This window comes from Balaenoptera musculus, chromosome 13 (genome assembly GCF_009873245.2).
Source record: "Balaenoptera musculus isolate JJ_BM4_2016_0621 chromosome 13, mBalMus1.pri.v3, whole genome shotgun sequence".
Taxonomy (NCBI): domain Eukaryota; kingdom Metazoa; phylum Chordata; class Mammalia; order Artiodactyla; family Balaenopteridae; genus Balaenoptera; species Balaenoptera musculus.
The window spans coordinates 45,190,595-45,216,130 of NC_045797.1; the positions used below are offsets into that span (position 1 = coordinate 45,190,595).

The 25,536-nt window shown below is 37.5% G+C and overlaps 3 protein-coding genes across 8 annotated transcripts in view; 1 reads left to right on the forward strand and 2 right to left on the reverse strand.

Annotated features, from left to right (window-relative positions):
• Positions 1-1,987, reverse strand: part of ERLEC1 (endoplasmic reticulum lectin 1) — a 38,596-nt gene extending 36,609 nt beyond the window's left edge. Inside the window, exon 1 of one of the 2 annotated variants that reach the window (XM_036872316.1) lies at positions 1,660-1,984. In XM_036872316.1, the coding sequence (XP_036728211.1) occupies positions 1,660-1,821 (162 nt within the window). In that variant the 5' untranslated portion in view covers positions 1,822-1,984. Of the gene's footprint in view, positions 1-1,659 lie in introns of both variants that reach the window. The other variant, XM_036872315.1, reaches the window with a different exon arrangement.
• A 75-nt stretch (positions 1,988-2,062) lies between these two features.
• ASB3 (ankyrin repeat and SOCS box containing 3) overlaps positions 2,063-25,536 on the forward strand; it is a 93,013-nt gene continuing 69,539 nt past the window's right edge. Inside the window, exon 1 of one of the 3 annotated variants that reach the window (XM_036872311.1) lies at positions 2,063-2,237. Coding sequence is in view for 1 of the 3 variants with exons in the window: in XM_036872313.1 (XP_036728208.1) it covers positions 2,150-2,237 (88 nt within the window). In the remaining 2 variants the exon portion in view is untranslated. Of the gene's footprint in view, positions 2,238-24,404; positions 24,468-25,536 lie in introns of those variants that run through there. The other 2 variants (XM_036872313.1, XM_036872312.1) reach the window with 2 other exon arrangements.
• Positions 15,853-24,055, reverse strand: CHAC2 (ChaC glutathione specific gamma-glutamylcyclotransferase 2). Of its 3 annotated transcripts, XM_036872317.1 has the most exons (3): positions 23,829-24,055; positions 18,705-18,740; positions 16,260-17,117 (listed from the first exon to the last, which is right to left on the reverse strand). In XM_036872317.1, the coding sequence occupies exons 1-3, from the start codon at positions 23,961-23,963 to the stop codon at positions 16,722-16,724; spliced, it is 567 nt and encodes a 188-aa protein (XP_036728212.1). In that variant the 5' UTR covers positions 23,964-24,055; the 3' UTR covers positions 16,260-16,721. The 3 variants fall into 3 exon arrangements, with proteins under 3 accessions (XP_036728213.1, XP_036728212.1, XP_036728214.1); XM_036872318.1 differs by lacking the exon at positions 18,705-18,740 and having other exon boundaries at positions 15,853-17,117; XM_036872319.1 differs by lacking the exons at positions 18,705-18,740; positions 23,829-24,055 and adding an exon at positions 23,613-23,686.

Sequence of the window (25,536 nt, forward strand, 5' to 3'; positions counted from 1 at the left end):
GTAGTAACTTCTAAAAAGGCTAGTTTTAGTCATCTGCGTATAGGTCAGTAAATTTTTAGGGCCACATATCAGCATGCCTTTTTTTAATTAAAAAAAAAACAACAACAAAACACAGGTGCAACAGTAAAAAATTTTAATGACTACATTCTTTAAACATTTGCCAAGTTCATGCCAAGTGTGCTCTTTGGAAATAATAACAGAAGCTGGACTAAAATATTCTTATCCCAAGCCTCTTAGTTATATCTGATTTGTAACAAACTTTCATATAAATATTTTAATATATCAATATTTCCTGAAAAAGAACCAACTGTATAGCACAGGGAACACTACTCAATACTCCGTAATGACCTATACGGGAATAGAATCTAAAAAAAAGTGTATATATGTATATGTATAACTGATTCACTTGGCTGTAAAGCAGAAACTAACACAACATTGTAAACCAACTATGCTCCAATAAAAATTAATTAAAAAATATTTCCTGGCATTAATGCAAAGATTAATCTGGCTTCCCAGAGAAATACTTAAGTTTAAGAGCCACTGAACTACCAGAATGGAAGAACTGAAGACAGGTGGAGAAACAAACCAGGTGTGAAATATTAGCAAAAACTAACATCTGCAAATAGAAGTCTGTTGTGGTACTGATGACATCCGTTATCCTGGGACATTCTGTGCAGACATCCTAGTATCACATATTCACGTTTCAGTGAAATAGTAATAGAACAACATACTAAAACAGTCTTCCAAGTAGAACGACTGCAGGTAATTGGAATAAGAATTTAAAAAAAATTCTGCAGGGCGGAGCGGGGGGCGGGGGGAACTGTTGCATTTTCCCCGACTTCCATTTGAAATAAATGAATTAATTACCATACGGTAAGTATCACAAGAGCCCAATTTTTATTGGCCTACCGTGGATAGCAAGACTTCTCAGCAGTCCACTCCCCAAATGAAGAAGGACTGCAAATATTCATTACTTTGAGATTATAAATATGTTCTTCAATGTAAGAAAACCGATCATAAAATCTCATGTTTTGGGGTCTTAAATATCAGTCGTAATACATCAAAACTGTAAAGGATATTCTGCATAGAGCGTCGTTAACATCTCACAGGCCAAAGAGCCCTCTCAGAAACAACTCTGAAGGAAAAAGAGCTGTGCGTATATGTGTATGTACTGTGTGTGTATACAAGGGAGAAAGAACGAATATGAGAGAGGGAACTCATATCCGCAGTACAACTGGTTGTGTAGGTAGGGTGTGTAATACTCCTTGAAGGAGAGAAGGCTGATGGTGGAGTTAAGAGCTGCAGAGGACTTTCCAAAGAGAAGACAAATGTGTGCGCCTGACGTGGTTCTAGAAAAGCTTCTTCCACAGGGTGGGAGTGTTGGTAAGGTATAGTGAGACAGATTTTTAAAGGGGAGAGCAGGTGACCGCTGGATCCCGGAATGCGTAGCATGGAGGGCACATCCACAGAACGTGTCTGATAAACACTTGCTGTTTGAATGAATGAACGCGTAGTCGATGAAGCTTTGGATTGGGGAAGGAGGCATGCGCCCGCAGAGATGGTTCTAGGGGGAAAAAACGCAGAATACTGAGGGAAGGGGCCGAACCCTTAAGTGCCAGGAGGAAGAGAGATGGCTACCGGGTTCGCGAGGGCACTGACCAGAGAGAACTCGGTGCCGGGCCAGTTGACTCGGAAAGGGATGTCATCGCTGAGCTGGGGGAGCGCTCGGCCGCCGCCGGACGCCTCTAGGAGACCGCAGAGTACCAGCAACAGCGGCCCGCCTGGGACCAGACTCCGCGCGCCGCCGCCTCCTTCCTCCATCCTCCGCCGCCGAGTTCTCCAGCAGCCGCCACAACCCCCTCGGCCCACAGTGGAGAGGAGAGGGAGGAGGAGGAGGAGGAGGAGGAGGAGGAGGAGGCGGCGGGACTACCAAGCGCCCAGGCAGCCCAGGGCCCAACCGCCGCCACGTCTCCTTCCGGAGAGCACAGCAACACCGCCCCCGTCCCCGCCCCCTTTGACTTCCCGCCACCGTTTCCGGGGCAGGCGGTATATCAACATCCGGGGCCGCCGCGCCGTCCGTCTACGGAAGCCGGGACGCCGGCCGGGCTCATCTGGTCGCACGCAACCGCAGTCTAGCGGCTGGGAGCGAATGCAGCGGCTTCCCGGGAGCGGACGCGCAAAGACCGGGCCTCGGACCAGCCTTTTCGGCGGCGGCGAAGTGGCGGCACGGAGAGCCGGTGAGTCTGGGAGGCCGCGGCTGTTCCCTTCCGCCACCCGCGCGGCTCTCCACCGGCTGGGCAGCGGCTTGGCCCTCATGGAGCAGCTACAGGAGAGTGTGAGCGGGGCGGGTGCTGGTCTTCAGATGAGAAAATTCGAGGTGGCGAGGAGAAGTGAGAAGTGGCGGTGTTCCTGACTGCTCTACCATCTCGTTGCTTTTCCTTTTCTCCGCACGTAGCATCTGTACACTTCATCTTTCCCGCTGGAAGTTTCTCTCCGCCTCTTTTGCTGTGGGCCGCGGTCACCTCACTACTTCAAGCTCCTGACTAACGCAGGGCGGGGGTTGGCTCAGCCTCCTCAGCCGTGGTTTCGGGGATACCCGAGCCGAGGAAACCTGTCGTCCCCCCGTATAAGAATACTGCGATTCTCCGAGGGTGGCCTAGACGGAGAATCTCCCTTGTGGGAAGGGCAGCTACATAGCTCAGCCCCTACATTTTTGCTTTACGGGGGTCTCTTTCATCCCAGAGTTGAAGTGTTGGGTTGCTGTTTTTTTAAGGAAGCCGATAAGTTGCTTTATGTGAGGTTCAGGGCCAGGTGAATGTGAGTTTATGAACTCACATGAGGTTCAGAGATCTCTGACTTTATTCAAAAAAGCACAAAGAGTTTTGGAATCCCCTCCCCATCTTGAAAAAAAAAAAAAGCCGTTGTTTCCATCTCTAATATAATGGGTTATACAGTGTTAGTTCTAGAGCACCTGTCATTGTCTTTCTGGAGGTGGGAAAAGCTAGACCTTCGTGCTAGATCTGCTAAAGACTGTGTCGTCCCTCGTGTGTTGTCGTCCCTCCCACCCCCTGCGCAATTTGAGCCAAATCAAAAAGCAGGAAGAACAGTCTGTTTTTCTATTTTTTGTTTTAAAAATTTCCTTTTTTAAAACAAAAGGAATCCGCAGCATCAAAGAAAATTACTTTTTTCCAGAATTGAGGTGTTGTTCATTAATTTATTTATTTATTAATGCTTAAGATGTGTGCGAACATTGGGATTGGTAAATGGCAAATAAATGGGTCTCTGTCCTTTTTCTCTCATGGTCTAACAAGGGAGATTACACAGACAAATAATGGTAACCTCTTGTGATATAATAAAGTAGTTAACATTGATATAGCATATCTTCTGTGCACTAGTGTAAGTACTTTATATATGTTATGAGGCAAGTACTATAGATTATACAGTAAAGAGGTGTTAGAGTGAAGATATAAAGAAGGGCAGAGATTGGACAGGAAAGGCTTCCCAGGAGAGGTGACATTAGAATTGGGGTTTTAAGGATTTATAGGAGTTCATCAGGCAGGTGGGGAAGTGCATTTCCAGCACAATCCTTCTAGATGGTCCGTTAGGACTTTTTGGTGTAGTCAGCAGATAGTGTGGGATGGAATCAACAGCAGGAGATTAGTGCTCTCTTAGAGGAACAGAGGCAGTCAGTTCAGATTAATTCAGTTCATTCAGTTCAAGATTAATTCCAAATGGATTAGATATTTAAATGAACAACAAAAAGAAAACAATAGAAGAAAACTTAGGAGAATAATTCAATGATCTTGGTGTGTAAGATAGGAAATCCTGAAGTCATGAAGGAAAAGAGATGTATTTGACTAAATAAAAATGAAAAATATTTGTCTGCCCTGGTTTAGTCTCTGGGTCTATAGTGATGGAAGCTGCCTCAGTAGAGCTTACGTTCAAGTAACAGATAAAAAACAAGTAAGATAATTTCTGGTAGTGGTCGTTGCTGCTTAGAAACTAGGGTTGTGTGAAAGAGAATGCTTCTGGGATATGCTGCTCAGGTAGATGGTCAGACTTGTGTGAGGAAGTGACATTTGAGTTGTGACTTGAAATGGTGAAGAGGAAGCCACACAGCAATTTCCAGCAGGAAAAGCTTGGTGTGTTGGAGGGACAGAAAGAAGGCTAATGTTGCTGGCGTATAAGAGCAAAGTGGTAGGAGATGGCCAGCTGGACACAGATCTCTAAGCAGGAGAGTAATGTGGCCTGATGTACATTCATGAAGATCATTATGGTTGCCGTGTGGAAAATTGATTATAAAGAATGTTATTGGCTGAATTGTGTTCCCCAAAAGGATATGCTGAAGTCCTAACCCCTGGAACCTGTGAGTGTGAACTTATTTGGAAATAGGGTCTTTGCAGATGGAAAGTTAAGATAAGGTCATTGAACTCAGGTGGGCCCTAATACAATGACTAGTGTCTTTATAAGAAGAGGGAAACTTGGACACAGACAGAGAGAATGCTACGTGAGGATGGAGGCAGAGATTGGAGTGATGTGTCTACAAACCAAGGAACGCTAAAGTTTGCCAGCAACCACCAGAAGTTAGCAAGAGGTAAGGACAAATCCTCCCATAGAGGTTTCATAGAGATCGTGGCTCTGCTGACACCTTGATTTCAGACTTATAACCCCCAGACTTGGGACTTTCCTGGTGGCACAGTGGTTAAGAATCTGCCTGCCAATGCAGGGGACATGGGTTCGAGCCTGGGTCTCGGAAGATGCCACATGCCGTGGAGCAACTAAGTCCTCAGCATGTGGGCTTAGTTGTATGGCAGCCCTAGGAAACTAATGTAGGGGACACGTATGGCAACAGGGAGACCAGTTAGGAAGCTGGTAGCAGCAGAGATGGGGAGAAGTGGCCTAATTTGGATATATTTTTCAGCTACAGCATCTTGAATTTGCTGGTGGATTAGATGTGACATGTTCTTACAGAGATGAATTAATGATGATGTCTAGATATGTTTTATGAGGAACTGATGGTGCAGTTTACTGAAAGAGGGAAGAAAAGAATGTGGACTGATGGGAACCATGTGTTTTTGTTTGTTTTACTTTTTATTTTGAAGTGATTTCAAACTTATATAATAGTTGAAAGAATCAAACCTAGATTTCCCCAGTTGTTAACATCTTACATATGTGGTTTGATTACAGTAATAGTAATTTCTGAATCAAGGGTTCTGTTTTGGACATGTTAAGTTTTATTATTTTTTAAAATTTTTATTGGAGTATAGTTGATTTACTGGACATGTTAAGTTGTAGATATCAGTTAGACATCCAACTGGAGCTAACACATTGGTTAAATAAATCTGAAGCTCAGGTGAGGAGGTCAGAGCTGGAGTTATAAATTTTGGCGTTATTAGCATATAGATATACTGAAAGCCATGGTTCTGGCTGACATCATTTAGGGAAAAAATGAGGATAACAAAGGGAAGATGAGTCATTGCAACATTAGATACTGAACAGCATTGAAGAATTAACAAAATGGACTGGGGAGGTGTGCCCAGTAAAGCAGAAAGAAAATCAGAAAACTGAGATATCAAGGAAGTCAAGAGAAAGACGTGTACCATGGGAATGACCAGCTAGCTGAGTCAAGTAAATGCTGCTGAGGAGTTGTGGAAGATGAGGATAAGCAGGTAACCACTGGATTTGACAGCATGGAGGAGGAGCAGAGGGGAAGAAAGGCTTGATTGGATTGAAGTGGAGGCTTGTTTATGTGTTTGTTAAATTAAAAACATTATGTTTTTGCATTTCAGCAGAGTATACACCAGTTTCTCAAAACCTTGGCAATGTTGACATGTTGGGCCAGGAAAATCCTTTGTTGTGAGGGGCTATCTTGTGCATCGTATAATGTTTAGTAGCATACCTGGCTTGTGTCCACTAGATGCTAGTAGCAACCCCGCCCTCCCCCCTCCCCCCAGCCAAGTTGTGACAACCAAAAATGTCTGCACACGTTGCCAGATGTCCCTTGGCAGGCAAAATGGCCCATGGTTGAGAATCACTGGTTTAGACTTTTAAATGAGAGGCTTGAATATTAATGGTAAAGTTTTAGGCATTAGCTCACTGAGTGGGAAGATATTTAGAGGCAAGCAGGGGACCTTTCTAGCACTCTAAAAATTTTGCAGTGTAGTGAACACCTACTTTGCCTATAATGCCTGTTTGCGTTGTATCTTTGATGATTCCATAAGGCACTTAATCTTACATCGCACTGATGTCATCATTATGCAGTTATCATCATAGAGAATTTTGAATGTAAATATGTAGAAGATTGTCCTGAATCTGTATTAACCCCATCATTGCCTAGAAATTATTTTGAAAAAGTAGTCAATTACTTCATTTAATAGTCTCTTGATTTTTTCTCATGTAAATATGGTACAGAATACACAATCTTAAATTTTATTTTAAATTTCTGCTTCATGGATTCCAGAAAAATTCCCCTTTATTTGGCAAAACTACCCTTTTCTGCACACAAGGGAGTTAGTCTTAATGTGGCAGTTTTCAATTAGCTGCAGAACTACAGATCTGGGGAGAGATCAAGAAAGTTGTGCAGTTATTCATCTAATAAATGTGGTTTGGAAGCACCGTCCAAAGTACTAAGGGTGCTATAAAAATGACTTAGATATAAAAAAAAAATGACTTAGATATAGATCAAGTCCACCAAAATATTACCACCTAGGAAGGGAGATAGGACTTGTAAATAACTAATTATATTAAAAGTGAGAAGTGTTGTTAGAGAAGTACTGTGCAGATAAAGTATTGCAGACATTCAAAGGAGGGGGTGATTACCTCTAGCAAGGGATGAGAAGAAGGAAGCATGGAAACCAATAAAATAGTCTCGGCATTTGTATAGGACCTTAATGGATGGTAGGAATTGGATTTACAGAGCTGGGAGAGGCCTATACTAAGTGGATGAAAGAGCATGAACCCAAGACAGAGAGAGCAAAAATAATTTGGTTTGAGTATAGAAAGAGGGCTTGGGAATGACATAAGGAATTTAATATGTGACAAGGGTGTCATTTCACTTTTGTGGGAAAAGGATGTTTTAATCAATAAATGCTGATAGTGCAATTTGCTATTCATCTATAGGAAAACCAACTAGATCACCTTATCATAAATTACATAAAAAGTAAATTGTGAGAATTCCCTGGCGGTCCAGTGGTTAGGACTCCACGCTTTCACTGCTGAGGGCCCGTGTTCAATCCCTGGTCGGGGAACATAAGCCAGGCAGCGCTGCCAAAAAAAAAAAAGTAAATTGTAAATGAGTTAAAGATATTTCCATATGAAGCAATTAGGAGAATATTCATATAATTGCAGTAGGGATGGTATTTTTTAGTAAGAAAGGAAATCCAGATACTGTAAAAGGAAAGATAGACCTGCTATAATAAACTTTTTAAAATTAGTAATTTTTAAAGTTAAAAATTATTAAAGTTAAAAATATGCAAACCTTTTGGCCTAGTGATTTTACTTTTTGGACTTTCTCCTTTAAATACAAAAGCCCTGACACATAAGGATGTATGTATAAAGATAATTCATTGTGGCATTAGCTGTAATGGCAAAAAAAACCCCTGGATATCTGATTTTCTAATAATAAGGCAGTGGCTGAATAAGTATATACAAACTCTGTACAACTGAATAGTGAGGTGGTTAGGAGCAGAGGCTCAAGAGTTAGGCTAGTGAGATTCTGATCCTACCTACTACATGTGTGACCTTGGGCACGTTACTTAACCTCTTTAGAGCTCAGTTTTCTTACCTTTAAAATGGAGAAAATAACAAATGTGAGATGTAAGAACTATTATGAAGATTGAGATTTATTATGTATTTTATTCATTTAATAGATGTGTCCAGGCACTATTTTAAACGCTTTATAGATATAAATTTATATAATTGATTTATTCCATGTAATAACCTCAGAAGTTAGATTTTATTGTTTCCTCATTTTACTGATTAGGAAACTGAAACACAAGAGGGGTTAATATGTTCCAATATAATTCACACACAGGTATAAAATTGTATATCTGTGCCATGTTATAAAATATGGCTGAATAAAACTAAATTTTTTTTTCCAGTTGAAATTTTTCTGAGACAGAAATGAGAACCAACCACTTGGGCTTTGAGTTAAAAGTTATCCCACATCTCTATAATACTTTCTCATTTAGAGATATAAAGGACAAAACCGATAAAAATAAAGACATTTGTTCAAATTAACAGCTGGTATGCAATCTGAGGTTTTTTAACACTACTCCAGAGGCTGCCTAAGATAGTAATTGCCCTTTTCTGTTAATTTCCAATATTGATCTTTTTTCCCCTCCAATCACTCCTTTAAATATAATTTACTCTGTGGTAACAAGAAGACTTAAGAGGACTGGGATACACATTTTGGGAAAAATAAATGAAGAGAAAAGTTTGGCCTTCAGAGATTTTTGGTTAAAATACATCACGTACACAGGTGACAGAATGCCAGCAGATATCCAGGTGCAAATGTCAATATTGTACGTACTCATTTCTTAGGTACAAGGAAAAAGAAAGGAGATTGGAAATTTGATTTCAAATCAAGCTAGAATGTTTCTTTTTTTAATCCCATACTTTATATTTTTGTTTATGGTTTTTCCTAAGGATTTTCTGTTAAGAATTTTCTATGAGTTTTTAAAACTTCATGTGTACAACACCTATATATAACAATACATGTGTAGTATTCTTGTCAGGCCTGGGTATAAGAAAATTATCAAACAAATAAAAAATGTGGCTCATTCTACAAGACAACTGGCCTGAACCTTGAAAAAAATCAATGACTAGGAATAAAAAGATTCCTCTATAACCAAAGATGTATACTACTATCACATCTTAGAAAAATAACAATGATTTCAACTTTCACCATTTTTTTTTAATAAATTTATTTTATTTATTTATTTATTTTTGGCTGCGTTGGGTCCTCGTTGCTGCGCGTGGGCTTCCCCCAGTTGCGGCAAGCGGGGGCCACTCTTCGCAGCAGTGCGCGGGCTTCTCACTGCGGTGGCCTCTACTGCTGTGGAGTACGGGCTCCAGGCGCGCGGGCCTCAGCAGCCGTGGCTCGCGGGCTGTAGAGCGCAGGCTCAATACCTGTGGCACACGAGCCCAGTTGATCCGCGGCATGTGGGATCCTCCGGGACCAGGGCTCGAACCCACGTCCCCCGCATTGGCAGGCAGACTCCCAGCCACCGCACCACCAGGGAAGTCCCAACTTTCACCATTTATTGGCCTTTTTTTCCCCCATTCAGGATCCAATCAGGGGTCATGCCTTGCATTTAATTGTTGTCATAAAGGCTGTTTTATTTTTATTTTTATTTTTATTTTTTAAAAAAAGTTTATTGGTGTATAGTTGATTTACAATGTTGTGTTAGTTTCAGGTGTACAGCAAAGTGAATCATTTATGCATATATCCACTCTTTTTCAGATTCTTTTCCCATATAGGCCATTACGGAGTATTGAGTAGAGTTCCCTGTGCTGTACAGTAGGTCCTTATTAGTTTTCTATTTTATATATAGTATATATATATGTCAATCCCAATTTAAAGTCTGTTTTGAACTATAGCAGTTCCCCTCTGCCATTGATTTTAGGGCTCACTATTTTTTTTTTGTACTACTAACAAAGAAAATAACCACTACCAATTAAATTTATGGCATGCCATCTAGTGTAAGACTCATCTCAATTTCAGAAGTCTTAAAATGAAATAAATATATTAATAAAATATGGCAACTTGCCCAAGGTCATAACACTGGTAAGCAGTGGAACTGGATATCAAACCCGAACAGTCTTGCTCCTGAATCCATTCTTTTGGCCACTTCTCAGTGTTGCCATTTTGTAATCAATGAGTTATTGCATGTAAGGCTTTTTCAGCATAGTGCCTTAATTACATATTAAATATGTAATATGTGTTAGCTTTTATTATCATTTTCACTGCTTCTGCAGTTGGCTACTACTATATGTTTATAACATCTACGTTCTGTGACTTTATTCAGTCTTTCTGTGCTTTGTTTATAGGTTGATTCTCAAGCATTGAAAACCTATAAACTTTACAATATTGTAATTATGCAAGTACAATTCAGTATAAAATCAAGAGGTGTGATTGGAACTGCAGAGAAAGAAATGTAATTGTATTAATCCTCTGCCACTTAAAGTGTCCTTTTAGCTCCCTAAAATTAGTACTATATTTGCTAAAATGAATCCATTTTGTTCTTGAAGATATATTTTGAGCTCTCAAACACTTTGTTCTGATTTACACTAGTTGCTTTCCAAGTCTGTTGCATATCTATCTATCTATATTGGGTCTATCCATCTATCTTTATTTTTTGGGGGTAACTCTCCTGGGTTAAATCTACTGTTTTATGTTATTCTGTGTCCTCCTTATCTCACATTTCCCTCTCAGCTTGTTGGGGTATAGCTACTTACAAGTAATTTTTTGGGGAAAAGATATAAAGCAGGTAATTTAATTTTCACAGACCTATATGCAAATGTATTTATCTTGCCTTCTCAGTTAATAGTGTGGGAATAGAATGCATAGTTCAATCATTTTGTTTTGCTTGAAACTTTGAAGACATCATTCCTTTGCCTTTTACCATCTAGTATATCTGACGAGAATACTAAAGCCAGTCTAATTCTGCTTCTTTTTTGCAAGTAATATACTTTTTCCTCTGGAATGTTTTATTAGACTCTTTTTCTTTATCATTAGTTTTATCATATTTTATGAGAGTATTTCTTTCTAGATGTGGATCTTTTTTCATTTTTCCTTCATTGCACTCCATGAGTGCTATTTGTTCACTTCTTCAATTTTGTTCTCCTTCATTTTCTCTGTTCTATTCAGAATACCATTTAGATAGATTCTTCCAAACAGAGAAAAAAAAGACAAAAAGAAAAAAAAATTAGGTAATATGGAAGATCAATTCAAGAGATCTATTTCCTTTGACTATCAGTTCTCCTTTTTGAATGTCTTTTGTCAGTGTTTCTTTTTTTTCCTGTTTCCATAGTTTCCAGTTGCTCATTTTTAATAGATGCAATGTCTTCATGAATTTCTTTGAGGATAGCACTTACAAACTTTAAACATTTATAAGTTTAAAAGCTCTGCTTACTTAAGGTGAGTTGATTATTTTCACCCTTTTGTGCTTTTGCTTTTCCTCAAAAATTAAAAAAAAACAAAGGATTCTTGAACTCTTTGTAAGTGAGCAGGGTATCAACTGTTGTGCCTCACTTTAGAGTCCATGGGTGAAATGCAGGAAAAAGCTGCCTCTTCCTCTTCTCCCTCCACCCTGTGCCCAAGTAAGGAAGGCTTTGTTGTGGAGCATGAAGATGTTCTAATGCTTTCAGGGTAGATTGTTAAATTAAAAAAAAAAAAAAAAGTTGTGGTTTTAGCTGGAAACCAGCATTGTTGCTGCTAGACGTTCTGTGTATAAAGGAGTGAGATAAAAGGTTTGGCTTGGCTATCTAATATACATATTATAAGAATCCTGATTTTTGTTCTACAACCCCCTTCTGCTGTATCTAGGTTTGGTATTTCTTCAGACTGCTGGCAGGAATGGCTTCTGCATGGCTGCAGCTTTATTGTGTGTACACATGCATATAGGTGCACCTGCATGTTTGTTCTAGACTGTGGTTTTCTCTGCACTGGCTTAATCCTCAATATAATCCCATCTGCTCTCCTGCCAGAATGCATGAATGCACTTCAGTGGGATTTTGCTAGGAAGTGGAAGAAAATGCATATGCTTAGTTTGTCTTACACAAAGTAGGTAATTGATAGGTATATGTTGAATAAATCAATCAATGTTGTTGAGAATATTGGGTAAAACATACATCTGTTTAAATTTTTTAAAATTATGACTTTAGAATATGGGTAATTAAATGAATCTTTTAAAAAAATTCTTTTAACTTTATCCTGTTTCACGAGAGAATCTCATTGGGGTTAAAACTTACCAGTGGAGGTACAAAATGAAAAGCCTGCCATCTCTCACTGTTTTTTTTTTCCCCCCAAAATTAAAGGCCTTAATTCCATTTTGTTCCTTTTTAGTGCTTAGCACAGTGCCTGGCATGTTGTAAGTATTCAATGATAGTTATTATTAATGTTTGTTTAAGTTAAACTCTTTTTGTCTCTCATTGGGGAATAATATGTGTAAAGTACTTGGAATAGATTTTGGCATTTATAGTAAGTGCTCCATAAGTGTTAACTACTATTCTTTGATACATGAGCAACAATTTATTTTTTTCTGTGAAGCTTTCTCTGATCTTCTTAGTTTGAATTAACAATTTGCTTGTCTCTATTCTGGTTGTATTTTATGTCCCAGCCTTTCTGGTAAGTAACATTGATTTGCTGGCTTGTGTGTCTCTCCACCAAATGTGGTTCTTGATAGCTGGGAGCTATCTTTTTTATCTTAGTAGTCTTGCTGCATAGTGATTGCTTGCCACCTATCATTAGTCCCTCTTTTTTGCTAGGTCTTAATGGTTGAGGAGGATGGTGTGACTGGAACATGGGGGGTGTGCATTAGTGGGAAGTGAAATGTGAGAAATATGCTGACACCAGATTGTATGTAGCTGAATACCAGATTAAAGAATTTGAACTTCATTTTGTATGCCCTGGGAGGCATTTTGATTACTGACTAGATTAGTTTCATATTTTAGAAAGATAATTCTGAGTACAGAGAAGAGAATGTGCTGGAAAGAAGAAATAAGATTGGAGGCAAAGAGAAAGTGTAAGAAACTCTTGCTCTTGCTGTATTATAAGGTTCTTATTTTAGTTGAGAAACCTTGCAGCTCATACTTGAAGGATAGGTCTTACCAACACGTAACCTTTTAAGTCATATCACAGATAGGCTTCAGGGCTTCCCTGCTCACTTTGCTTTGAGTTATATAAAATTATATAAAATTTTTAATAAAATGCTAAAATTTATTATAAACAAGGAACACAACTACATTTTGTAAAAATTGTGAAAATATTTTCTGCAAAAGCCTGTGAATTGGTGATATTTTAAACTTGTTTGTTGTATTTTCTGTTCTGTCCATTGTTCAACATTTAATGTGTATCATGTACAGGGAAGTAATGTGGGACAAAATTTTTCTTTGGGAAAGGAGATGAATTATGTTTTTAATACACTTAAGTTTCAGGTGTTTATATAGCTCAACTGGAGGTACCTTGCATATAAGACGTATAGATTTGTAAAGAGTTTGAGGAAGTAGGCTAGAGATTGGAAGTTTTCTAAATAAAGATGGTAATTGAAGCCTAGGATTCGATGAGTTTGTGCATCTGATAAACAGTAGTCAAAGATGTAAATAGAAATGCAACGAAATGTTCTGCTTTTTTGGCCTTAGTGATATGGTCACTAGTGTCTGATGCGTCAGAGTTGTAAAGAAGGATGAAGGACCGAGATCTTTGGGTTGAATCAGAAAGGGGTCATTGGAGACCTGAGACTACACTGATTGGGTGGAGTACAGCAGAGTAAAGTTAGATTGGAGGGACACTGAAATGATTTGATAAGGAAATAGAACACTGTAGTTTAAAAATTCCTGCAAAGGAAAGGAAAGCTAGAAGAGTGAAAGAAATTGTAGGGTTAAGTGGTGGTTTTTCCAGATGTATGTGCGTTGGCTAACCATTTATAAAGACAGGGAGGTTCAGTACAGTTAAATAAAACTACCCAGAAATTGGTACTGAACTATATAATTTTTTAGAAAGGTAAAATGAACCTTAAGAAGAATTAAACAACCCTGAAATTCAGTAAAGCTAATTTTCATCATATAAATTTGACATTTAGAAGAATAATTTTAGTACTTTTTCAGGAGTTCAAATTCTTTGAAGAGTAGCCACAGGATTAAAAAATCATTTGCTAATCGTTGAATTTTTAATGTGTGCTTAGGGTGAGTTTATTTTAAAGTTTTAGAAATTCATAAAAATAGATCGTTAAGAGCTGAATAAATTCATAGAAAATATAGTCACAGTATTTTTGTTGAAAAAGATAGGCATAATTGGAATACCCTATTTGTTATGTAGATTTCGACGTGATATGATGAGAGGGAATTTTAAGCACATTTATCATATAACTGACTTAGAATCAGGGATGTAAATTATAGGAGGATGATGCTTACATTGATATTCAAAACTGTTCCAAAGTTATAATTTAAAAAAGATATGTTTTTATGGAAAAGAGAAATCTAATATAATAGAATAAAATGTTGACTATAAAATGATTTAGAATCAGTCTTGAAGGAATAGATCACCTTCATGCTTTCAAATATTCAGAGTTGACATCACAGCAACCTTTGTTTCCCTAAGTGATAACTTTTTATGTATGCAGGTGGTATCTAGACTGTGCTTACAGTTCTTGGTAGACTGAAGAGTGAATGTGTTATTTGTGTGGGAGTGGGGAAAGGAAATATAATAGTGGCCTGGAGTAGGAGTAGAAAGACCTACTTTAAAAAATCTACTGCATTAGAGATTTACATTAAAAGTTTCTTTTCTCTGTGTAGGGTTTACACTCATACTTTTCTTGAATTCCTAAAACTGAACACCTAACTAATAAGATTTATTCTCTGAGGAATGAGAGTCTGAGTTATGTGTGTATGCTGAGGGCAGAAAGAGAGAGACTGTTTTGAAAGTGAGGTCCAAGGGCTATAAAGAGACTTGCAGTTTTGCTTACAAAAATAAGTTATGCTCTAGATAGCTTAGTACCTTTATGATTCTTACTAGCTTGTGGGCTCCAAACCCTAGCTTCTCTCTAATTCAGTATTGTTTATCTTCTCCATTTTAGTCAAGTTTCTCTCCATCCCAGTGAAAATGAAGGTCCCTGTCCCTGGGCTCTTTGGATCATGGCTTCCCTATAAATGTTGATGGTATACCACATGTGTATTTTCTAGTTAACTTCTAACTGACAGTCTAGAAAGACACATAAATGAGGAACCCAGAGTAATCCCTCTCCCTTCATATTTCATAACATAATTATATATTATATGGTAGAAGAGTCACTAAGGCTGGATCTCTGAATACACCTGTGTGATTCTGAGCTATGGCATGTGAATCTTGTATAGGCTCATTATATTCGTGGAAATCTGTATGCATCTATCAAAATTAACATCTCAATGTAACAAGTCACGTACTATGTCATTACACAAAAAGTTAAATCTTGTTTACCTCTTGAAAAAGAGATGTAGGTTAGTAAAGACAGTTAAATTCAAGTGGATTTTTAAATATATTGTAGAAAGATCTTGTGCTTTAGCAGAGACATGGACTTCTGCTGCTTACTAGATGTGTAATTGTGTGCAAGTTACTATGGAAACATGCTCAGAGGATGATTCTGTATGTATAGTGCCTAGTACATCCTTATGAGGTATTCATTAATGAATGTTAGTATTCTTCCTGTTGTACAGGACAAGTGAAATGCCTTCTAGGAAACTAATATTGAAAATTTTGGAAAATATTTAAAATAGTTATGTAGCTGAGTAAATTATCAAGTAATGTGTTAACAGATTTTAAAACACCTGAAAAGGACTACTGTTCCTACTATGTAGGACAGCTTTATTTTATTTTACATGAAAAACTTCTGTACTAATTATTAGTTTCACATTAGACTTAATGTGATACTGAAATTCTTTTCATGTTGACTATATATCAGAGAGACTATATGTCCTGTTGAGAAGGATATCACCTATAATAAGAAATAATCTGATTAGTTTGAATCAAAGTTACTTTTACATGAGTTAATAGTGCACATATATGTTTCCTACTTGAGTAGCATCATCAGCACTATTTAATGGATACCTTTAGGTGACAAGATGTAAGAAGGAAAAAAAAAGCTGTGTAGCAAATTATCAGGTAATGCCACTTCTTACTTTAAAAAATTACAATTCTAAACACCATTTCAAACAGCAAACTTTCATTATATGTTTCTGTTAATTTGTAATATCAGATAGCCCATCTTTGTTTTTTTTAAGTTTCAGTATAAGATTAATACAAAGTGAGTGACAGACTAGACTACATTGTTAGTAGACATGATTTGTATAATTTGTGCTTTTCTAGCTGAAAGGGTTTTTTCCATGTAGTAAAATACATTTATTCAAAAATGGAGAGGTATAGTACATTATAATTCCAAGGAAATTTTTATATTAAAATGCAATTTTTTGGCTTAAATTGGAAAGGATTTCATTTAATACCTAAATAAGGAGATTCACATTCAAGGCCCAAATCTTGTCTATATTACCAAACGTTTTAAATTACATGTTATTTTAAGCTTATTTATTTTAAACCATGATTACAGAGTTGATGTATGGGAATATATTGAAGGTATAACCTTATATTTACTGGTCTTTTGGTTTAATTCTCTACAACTTCAAAATAGTACTGTGATATGAAATAACAGAATTATATTTATTCAGATAAAAACAAGTTCTGAACTGAGTCCTTCATTGTATTTTTCTAAAGAACTCACTTCTCATGAGCAAGTATTTAATATCACATAGCTGGAAAATTATTATATTATTGAAACAAATTTTTTCTTTAACTATACCCCAATATCTTGAATATGTATGTGTTTCAGGCCACTTGCAATTAAACTATAAATTTAGATGATATCTTGACTACAACATTAAACACAACTAAGATTTTCAAGTAAACACATTTACAAATCATGATGCCATTGTGCTGTTCTCTGAAGACTAAAAGCTCTGCTTGTTTGGAAAAGTCAGTTAGGTCTTTTTAAGCAATTGAAGTTCTGTTTTCCTTCTAAACGTTCCTTTACTAATTTTTCCAAAGAGAAAAGATGCTCATCTGCATCTTCTGGCACAAGGCTTCTAACAGAATTTGCAAGTTCAAAAAGATATTCTGTATTTTTTCCACTTGGACCAGCTGCATTAAAAATTTGTTCAGCAATGTCTTCCAGAGGTGCAGGACCAAGATAATTAGGATTATCACATGTTCCAATATATAGCAACACAGTGAATGGTTCTGTTGTGGAATCTTTTGGATAAAAAATGACTGTTGTGGTCCTGTAGCCTCCTTTCTCTCTGAAGTCAAGGTATGCTTTTACTTCTTCTTCCTTTCCTACTGGCAGTCTGTAAGCAACACCCCATACACAACCCTGTTGAAAAATGAAAAGAATATATTATTTAGTTTTTACAAGGCTAAAATAGGTGAAGATATATTATGATGTAAGAAAATATCTTGTATATTCTTAGAAATCAGTGCAGTTTTGCTTCACTTAATGTGCACTGAACAGGTATATACTAAACAAACAGTAAAGGAAATCAGCATTTTACATTCTTCAATCTGAATAAATGATTTCCTTGTATACCAGGGTATTTATCTTTGTTTAAGTTTTTCAAATTATGTCTTTTAACTAATGGGACTGAAATTAAAATACCAGGTCTTCATTTAGTCATTAAATATAGTTCTAAAGCTTTAAATCCATTAACATTTCACTGATGGTATAGGGGCAGTAGTTTCCAAACTGCTTCAGGGAGTGTTGTAGCCACCCTGAAGCCTACTTCAGGGCTGTCTGGATATGTGTTGGTGTGCTGGCTGGGAGGGGTTTGACCCCCAACCCCCTTCAGCTGGAGTTGAGCATCACTTATATATTAGGTGTTCCCTTATTTGCAGAAAGTGTTCTGTATTTTAAAAGCTCTGTAATAAAGTAGTCAACTATAAAGGCGATAGGTTCATTTATTTGTTCATTTCTTCACTGCCTAAACTTTCAAATATCCTTTGTAAATTACTCCATCCAGAATACTAAATGGCAACCTCTTTGTCAAGAGAGCCCATGAACAGTGTCAGTAAAAGCAGTGTACTTCAGCTGCAAAGATTCTTTGTAGTATTAATAAAATATCTGTGATATAAGCAAGATTTATAGTTTGTAACACAGATTTTCTAGTTTCTTGACAACCTTTAATTATTAACTTGATTATTAAACTTTAGGTTGCTAAGCATTTTGAATAAATTAACATTCTACAGAAACAAAGTGGTTTTATTAACTCTAATTAGGAGTTTTACTTACCAGTTTGAAGCCATTTTTATAGATGCTTTTCCATAATGTAAGTTATGAAAGTGTTTCATAATTTCACCATTCATCTGCTGTTGCTAGCTGCTTGATTTTATATATCAAAGTCCTTTCTAAAGTTAAATATTTAACTTCATAATATAAAATTTGGATCTCAGTAAAATGATTGAAAATATTTAAGAAACAGACAACTACCAGGTAAATAAAAGTTTTCTAGTGCTCTAAACTTTTTAAAAAACCTCTTGTGCTCTTGATAAAATTAGGCAGTAAAGAAAGTGATAGTTCATGACTGGGATTTTTGCTGAAATATTAGAATACTAGCAAATGTGAGGAAAGCTTTAGGGTTTCGTTTGATTCTTAGTGGTAGTCTGTCTGAGGGCGGGCTCCATTAATTTCAAAGGAGACCACAAAATTCTCAGTCAATAAACTCATCGAGAAAGGAAAAATGAGACTATATGCCATTGGTTTTTTGTTGTCTACCCTGAATTCTGTATTCCAACCTTTCCCAACAGATGAAAAGAAATACAACAAATATGGAGAGGAATTCTAGACTCAGTGTAGTTCAAATTGTCTGTGATGACTGCTAATAAAATTTCATTGATTATTAAAACTGAGAAACATCTTAACATTTTATGATTAAAGACTATACAAAAAAGAATAATTATACCATACCGCAGGATCTTCAACAAGAGTCACAACTCTTCCAGGCTGTTTTAAAAAAAGTAAAAAAAAAAAAAATTTTTTTTTCCCGAATTAAAGTTCAATAACTGAGCATTAGCAACTTACTGTTGATGTGGAATATTTTAACTTTGTTTGCTCATAGTAAGCACTTTTTCAAAAGTACTTATTTTTTATGATAAATTTTAAAATGAATTAAGAGAGTCTACCTTATCCAAATTATCTTGGCCTTTCTAAAAGATTCTCTTTAATTTGTATATAATAGGTATATTATGTTCACTTAGAATGGATATATTAAAAAACACACACATGTGACTAAGGCTCATCTAAAATGAAAAGCAAAAGGAAGAAGCAATTATAAATAAATGTTCTGATCACTTTTTTCTCTTTAGGAAAAAAAGATTGCTATAGTTTCACTGAGGAATCCAGGGTGCTTTCCTATAGGGAAGTGGTTCTCAAACTTAAGTGTAGATCAGAATTACCTGGAGGTAGTTCCTGATTCTGTAGGTATAGAACAGTCTAAGAATTTGCATTTTTTTTTTTTTTCAAATACAATTCCTACCTGGTGTCAAAGTCTGTGTCTACTGACATGTTATCATTAGTGAGAAAGTTGAGTTGTAAGCCACAATTTTACCTACTTGTATGCCTATTGTGTGGCACATAGTTAGCTTACATCATTCAGATACTTGTGTCATCCTTGTTGCTATTTCCTTCTAGTCTTTGTCCATTTGTATAGATAATTCGTAATCACGGAATGCATGGAATTTTGGATTATGTTTTTTATTTAATTATATTTTCCTGTTTGTCTCCTCATCCATTTCAATAGTTGCATAATATTCTACTGTCAATGAACTATAATTTAAACATTCTTGTATTGTTGGACATTTATATTTGACTTGTTTTCTATTTAAGATAATGCTAAAGTTAAGGATACATATATTGGTGTGGGTCATGTAGCTATTGCCATGTTACCTTCAATATCAAAGTGAATATGAAGCTATTTATTGAATACCTATTCTGTGCTGTAGAGAAGATAAAACCTTGATTCCTGCTTTCAAGAGCTTATATTGTAATTCTGGAATATGAACTTAACATGTGAAATAGGTAGAGAATACTTAAGGGCTATGATGTATACTATTTTTTTTCTTTTTTTAAATAAATTTATTTATTTATTTATATTTATTTATTGGCTGTGTTGGGTCTTCGTTTCTGTGCGAGGGCTTTCTCTAGTTGCGGCGAGCAGGGGCCACTCTTCATCGCGGTGCGCGGGCCTCTCACTATCGCGGCCTCTCGTTGCGGAGCACAGGCTCCAGACGCGCAGGCTCAGTGGTTGTGGCTCACGGGCTTAGTCGCTCCGCGGCATGTGGGATCTTCCCAGACCAGGGCTCGAACTTGTGTCCCCTGCATTGGCAGGCAGATTCTCAACCACTGCGCCACCAGGGAAGCCCTGATGTATACTATTTATTAAGTGCAGTAAGAATTCTGAGTCTTGGGTGGTCAGAAAGAAAGACAAAATTCTGGCAAAAGGGCACTGTGACTCATGATTTATGAGTGAGGGTTTAGAAGCAGGATTACACCAGGCCAAGTGTCTGACTTTAGCAGAGGGTCCTCCATGTATGGAAGATGATTCAGAAACATAACTGGAGAAATAGGATAGAGTCAGATTTGAGATTGGAGTTGAAACTGGGGACAATGGAAAAGAAGAAGCCACTGAAATTTGGGAGAAATAGGAAATGAAGAGCTACTGTAGCACTTGAGTAGTAGGTGACTGGCATGATAAAAGAAGTGCTTTGGGAAGACGGGTGTGGTAAAGTATATAGTATGCACGTTCAAGTGCGAAGGAGGTAGACCGTGCGTAAGAAATGTTAGTGGTGGAGGGGACAAGTTCTGCACTCCACCTTTCCTTGCTTCCCCTTTCACCAGACTAGTCACCAATTCTTGGTAGCTCTATCTGCTGATTATCTTCTGAATCTGGTTTCTCTTCATCCTTCAGTTGCCTCCTTAGGGATTTCGCTGCCTGCCTCCAGACTGTTCTCTACTTGGCCCTAGATTGACTTTCTGGTGCAAAAATTGGGCCACTCACTTCTGTGCTTTGAATTTTTCAGGGTTGTAATATTCTACAGGATAAAATAAAAATTCTTTTGCATGAGTTAACTACAAACCTCATTACTTACCACTTTTCCTCTCAAGCTGTAGTGAATTATTTATAACTTTTACAGACATTCACATCTTTGGATATACCAGTTCCCAGTGTGGAATGCCTTTCCTTCTTTAGAATCCCTTGGATATCCTCCCACCACTCTCTCCATAAAGGCTTAGCTGCCCAGACGACTTTGCAGCAGCTCCTTCTAAACTCTCATTGCTCCTTTTATTCATTTCCCTTATAGCACTTATCAGGTATTGTTGTTTGCATAGGTGTCTCCCACTTAACATGTGAGTACTCAGTAGTAATTGTTGAAAGGAGGAGAGGTAGTGAAGTCCTGGATGTAGGTGGTGGCAATTGAAACAGAAAACAAAGAGCATATATAGGGAGTCATTATGGGAAAATAGATTTGTCCCTGTGACTGCTTATGGATGAAACAGATATGGACTATTGGCACTACTGATATATTTACTCAGAAATATTTTCTAAAATTTAAGCTGTTTGTCCCTAAAATAAAATATATTATTGGGAAACAATGTAAATTTGTAAATGCACTTAAATGTTTTTTGGGGATATTGAAACTGAAGAGGGGGTCTTGGAAGCTGAATGGGATTGGAGTATGCTGTGAAATATGAGTCATGATGGGTGCTTTCATTGGGTAATGAGTAATGTTTCTGATCTACATCTAGAAAAGTGAGGGATTTAGTAAATATTCATGATTATCTCTTGTGTTAAAATGTTTTCTCTTTTTGAAATTGAAATATATTCTTTCTGATATGAAAATTTTTTCACATTTAAATAAATCCTTAATTTGATGAGAACTGGCCAGTTTTGTTAGAAATAAATGAGATGCTTAATTAAACTTAGGAAGATACTAAAGTTAAATGAAGCTAAAAAGAAAGCATAATTTAGTAAAGGAAGTAAGTTTGGTATTTTTCCTACAAATGTCACATTGCAGTATGTGGAAATGAGTCCAACATTTGTTTAATAATATCACATTTCATATGTAATGATCATATGCTCACTAGGAGCATATGTTGCTGTAAAAAACATAGTCCTATATAGCATTTACGTTATTCTAATTTGCTAGATATTTCTGTAGCCTTTTATATTCTTGTCAGACAGTTAATATTTATAAAAGGCTGGTGATCCATTATAATAAAAAATGTGAAGTAAGATAATGTTCTTTCCAGTTTTCTTAATAGAACATTATATTTAGAAAATGTTTAGTGCCTTAGGCTTTCCTTTAATATGCTAGGATGGATTCTTTAAATAAAAGTAGGTATCAAACTATTAGCCATTGCAGTTTTTTCCCCCAAATTTCCTGCCCTATATTTTAGTATATTTAAGTAAAAAGAGAGATATTGGCTTTTATAGCTACCTTCTTCTTTTTTAAAGACTCATGAACTGTTGTATTGGCATGACAATTTCTTACCATCAGTTTGTTTTGACAGTGTACATAACTCATGCTGTGTAACAAACATTTTGGATGAGACTAGAGTAGTAAAATATGCTATATAACCGTGTTCGTAAGTAATTAATACTTGGTCATTGAAATTGAAGCCTGGGTTAAGGCATTCTTCTTCAGAATGGCAGTTTTAAGTGCTCATATCTGACAACTCAAAAGGCATTTTATTTAACTTAGTTCTTTAAAGTCTTAAATATTATTTTATAACACTCTTGGAGATACCTTGGCCATGAAGTTTCTGTTGGCCTGTAAATGTGCATTTGTGGTAAATCACTCCTCTGCTTTCAAGTCATCTGTCTACCTTAAAGCCAAGTTCTTAATTCACCAACTCTAGTTGAGGTAGAACAGCTTCTAACTTTTTGTGATTTTCATCCTATGTCTCATTGATGAGCAGGTGCGAACTACAGCCTTCCTCTCTTCCCTTTTCCATGATGCAAGACTACAGGTATTTCTTTGGAGTTAACCTCAATCTCTTGCTACATCTGATTTCTAGCATTTTAGATATTGTGCTTTTGAGCCAATATTAATTTCTTTTTTAAAAAAGTGGTAATCAAGCTCATATAACTCTGAGTATTTTAGAGAACATGTAAGCAATTAAACACTTTGTACTCTTCTAAAAGTTAGGAGGTTAATTATAGTAAGTGTTCAACTTATCCAAATTATCAGTTACTCAAAATTTAGTTTTCCTTATGGATTAGTTGTTTTGCAGCCAAAACGAGGCTGATTTGCATAAGCAGTGAGCTGTTACTCTCTCTCTTCACGTATATTAAGATAAATGTCTCTGCATAGCTGACTGAAAAATGGATCAAAGAACTTACATTTTGCATTTATAATTTAGAGGAGAACCACTGAGAAAAAAAACATTAAAATAATGCTGGATATAGTATTGGTACTTTGCTATTTAGGTAACAAAGCGGGACTCACTTAACTTGGGAAGTACCGGACAACCAACGTGATCAAAGTAAGGTAATTTTGGAAACTAGTTCTTCTGTGACCTTAGGTGTCATAAAATAAAACCTTTGGAAAGATACTAAAAAAACCCAGAAATAACATGCACGTTTAAACTCAAACCAGTCAAAGCCTGGCAGAATGTAGAAATGCCAATAAACTTAATTGCTAAAAAGCTGAATTTGCTAGTTGATTTTAGTATTTCAACTCCGTGGTGACAGGAAGGTTTATCTTCCCACCTTTTGGGGGGGGGCAGTAGTTTCCAAGAGATGGGGTCCCCTCCCAGCACGTTAGCCTTGTGCGAGTTTACGCCCACGTTTCTTCCTCTTCAAGAACTACCTACCACCAGCATGTCAAGCGGCTTCGGAAAGACTGCCTTTGGTTTGAGAGAGAGTCGGCGTCAGGTGGCCGAGAAAGGTGCACAGAGAGAGGTAGCAGCATTATAAACTATTCCATGAGTTTACTCAGCCGTTGGGGTGTAAGTCCCGCAGAGCTGGGCCAGGAGTTGGGGAGCAGTGCGCCGGGGTCAGTAAGTGTGGGGGACTGGTTGGCGCCTCACCTTGCCAGGAACCCCGCGGTGGTCGATGCTGCCCTGCCAGAAGCGCCTGCTGTAGCCTGAGATATATCCAACCACCTTGTCCTGATAGGGGAAGTCCACCTTCCAGATGAGGGACCCGTAACCAAAAACCCACATCCTTCCCTTGCTCTTCCTCCTTGGTGGCGGCGGCAGCAGCGGTAGCGGTGGCGGCTGTCTCCTTGGCGTGGTCTCTGAGCTGCAGGCAGGGACTACAGCTTTCCGGACGCAAGAAACCGGCTGCGCAGGCGCAAAGTCTGCACTCCCTGCTTGGGGACGCAAAGCACACTGGGACTTGCGGTTCGAAGAATGTTTTCCTACTCCAGCTCAGTCAACGTTATTATTATTATTATTATTTTGTTTGCTTAGGGTATGTGGAAGCATTGACTTCCTCTGAACTAAGCAATGGATTTTTCAGCAGCCTCTGTAAATCACCCTACTTTTGCTGAGGTGCGCGTGGTCAGAGGACTACAATACCCACAATCCTTTTATGGGATTTGTGGTTCTAAGATTGGAACAGTCTACTGTTTTTCGAATGCGGAGAGGAAGGACAAGAGAGAGGGTGGGAATCGTGGCTGGTGTGGTCTAGATACGGAGACGAGCTGTTTATTGGTACCGCAGTTGGTACGTAGAAAGACATTTTGTTATGGTTTGAAAACTGGATTTGCAGGGAGTGTAATCTGTATTTTTACATTAAAAAAAATCTTTCTGCCTGTCGAATTGAAGCAGAAAGTTTACTACAGAAGTTTTGTGACTGTAGAAGAGCTACTGTTGAATATTATTTAAACAAAAATTGCTTGCATATTTAAATTTTCTGCGTGAAACGACCTTATTCATCTTTAGTATTCTCAGGAGTCACTCAGAAAAGAGTAGGCAAAGGTTTTTAGCTCGTGTATAGGCTTTGGAAACCATATATGAGACCTCCTGAAATTGTATACAAGATTTGGGATCTGTGTACATTTTCCTGGGGAGAAATTTAATAGCTTTCGTGAGTTTATCCAACAGGTCAAGTATCCTAAAAAATGTTTTGATCTGACGGTTAGAGCTACTGCTCCAAAATACTGTTTAGGAAGCTCACTTGGACCATCAATGCAGTGTTTCTGTATGTGAAAGCAGAAGCCTTAACAAATGATTATTCTCTCTTGAGGATTTCTGTTTCATAGTCTTTAGCTTTATAAAAGAATGCTAGAACATCCAGGTTCAAGGAGTATTATTTATGCTCTTAAGAAATAAACAGGAAAATGTCACAAAGAAAAAGTTAATTTAAGAATAATCAGGTCTGGGCTTCCCTAATTGCGCAGTGGTTAAGAATCCGCCTGCTAATGCAGGGAACATGGGTTCGAGCCCTGGTCCGGGAAGATACCACGTACTGCGGAGCAACTAAGCTCGTGAGTCACAACTACTGAGCCTGCGCTCTAAAGCCTGCGAGCCACAACTACTGAGCCCACGTGCCACAACTACTGAAGCCCGTGCGCCTAGAGCCCATGCTCCACAACAAGAGAAGCCACTGCTATGAGAAACCCCGTGAACCTGCAATGAAGAGTAGTCCCCGCTCCCCGCAGCTGGAGAAAAGCCTGTGCACAGCAACGAAGACCCACGCAGCCAAAAATAAAATAAATAAATTTATGTATTAAAAAAAAGAATAACCAGGTCTTTTAACTTTTTCCAAGCTGTGGTTTCACATTGCCTGGAA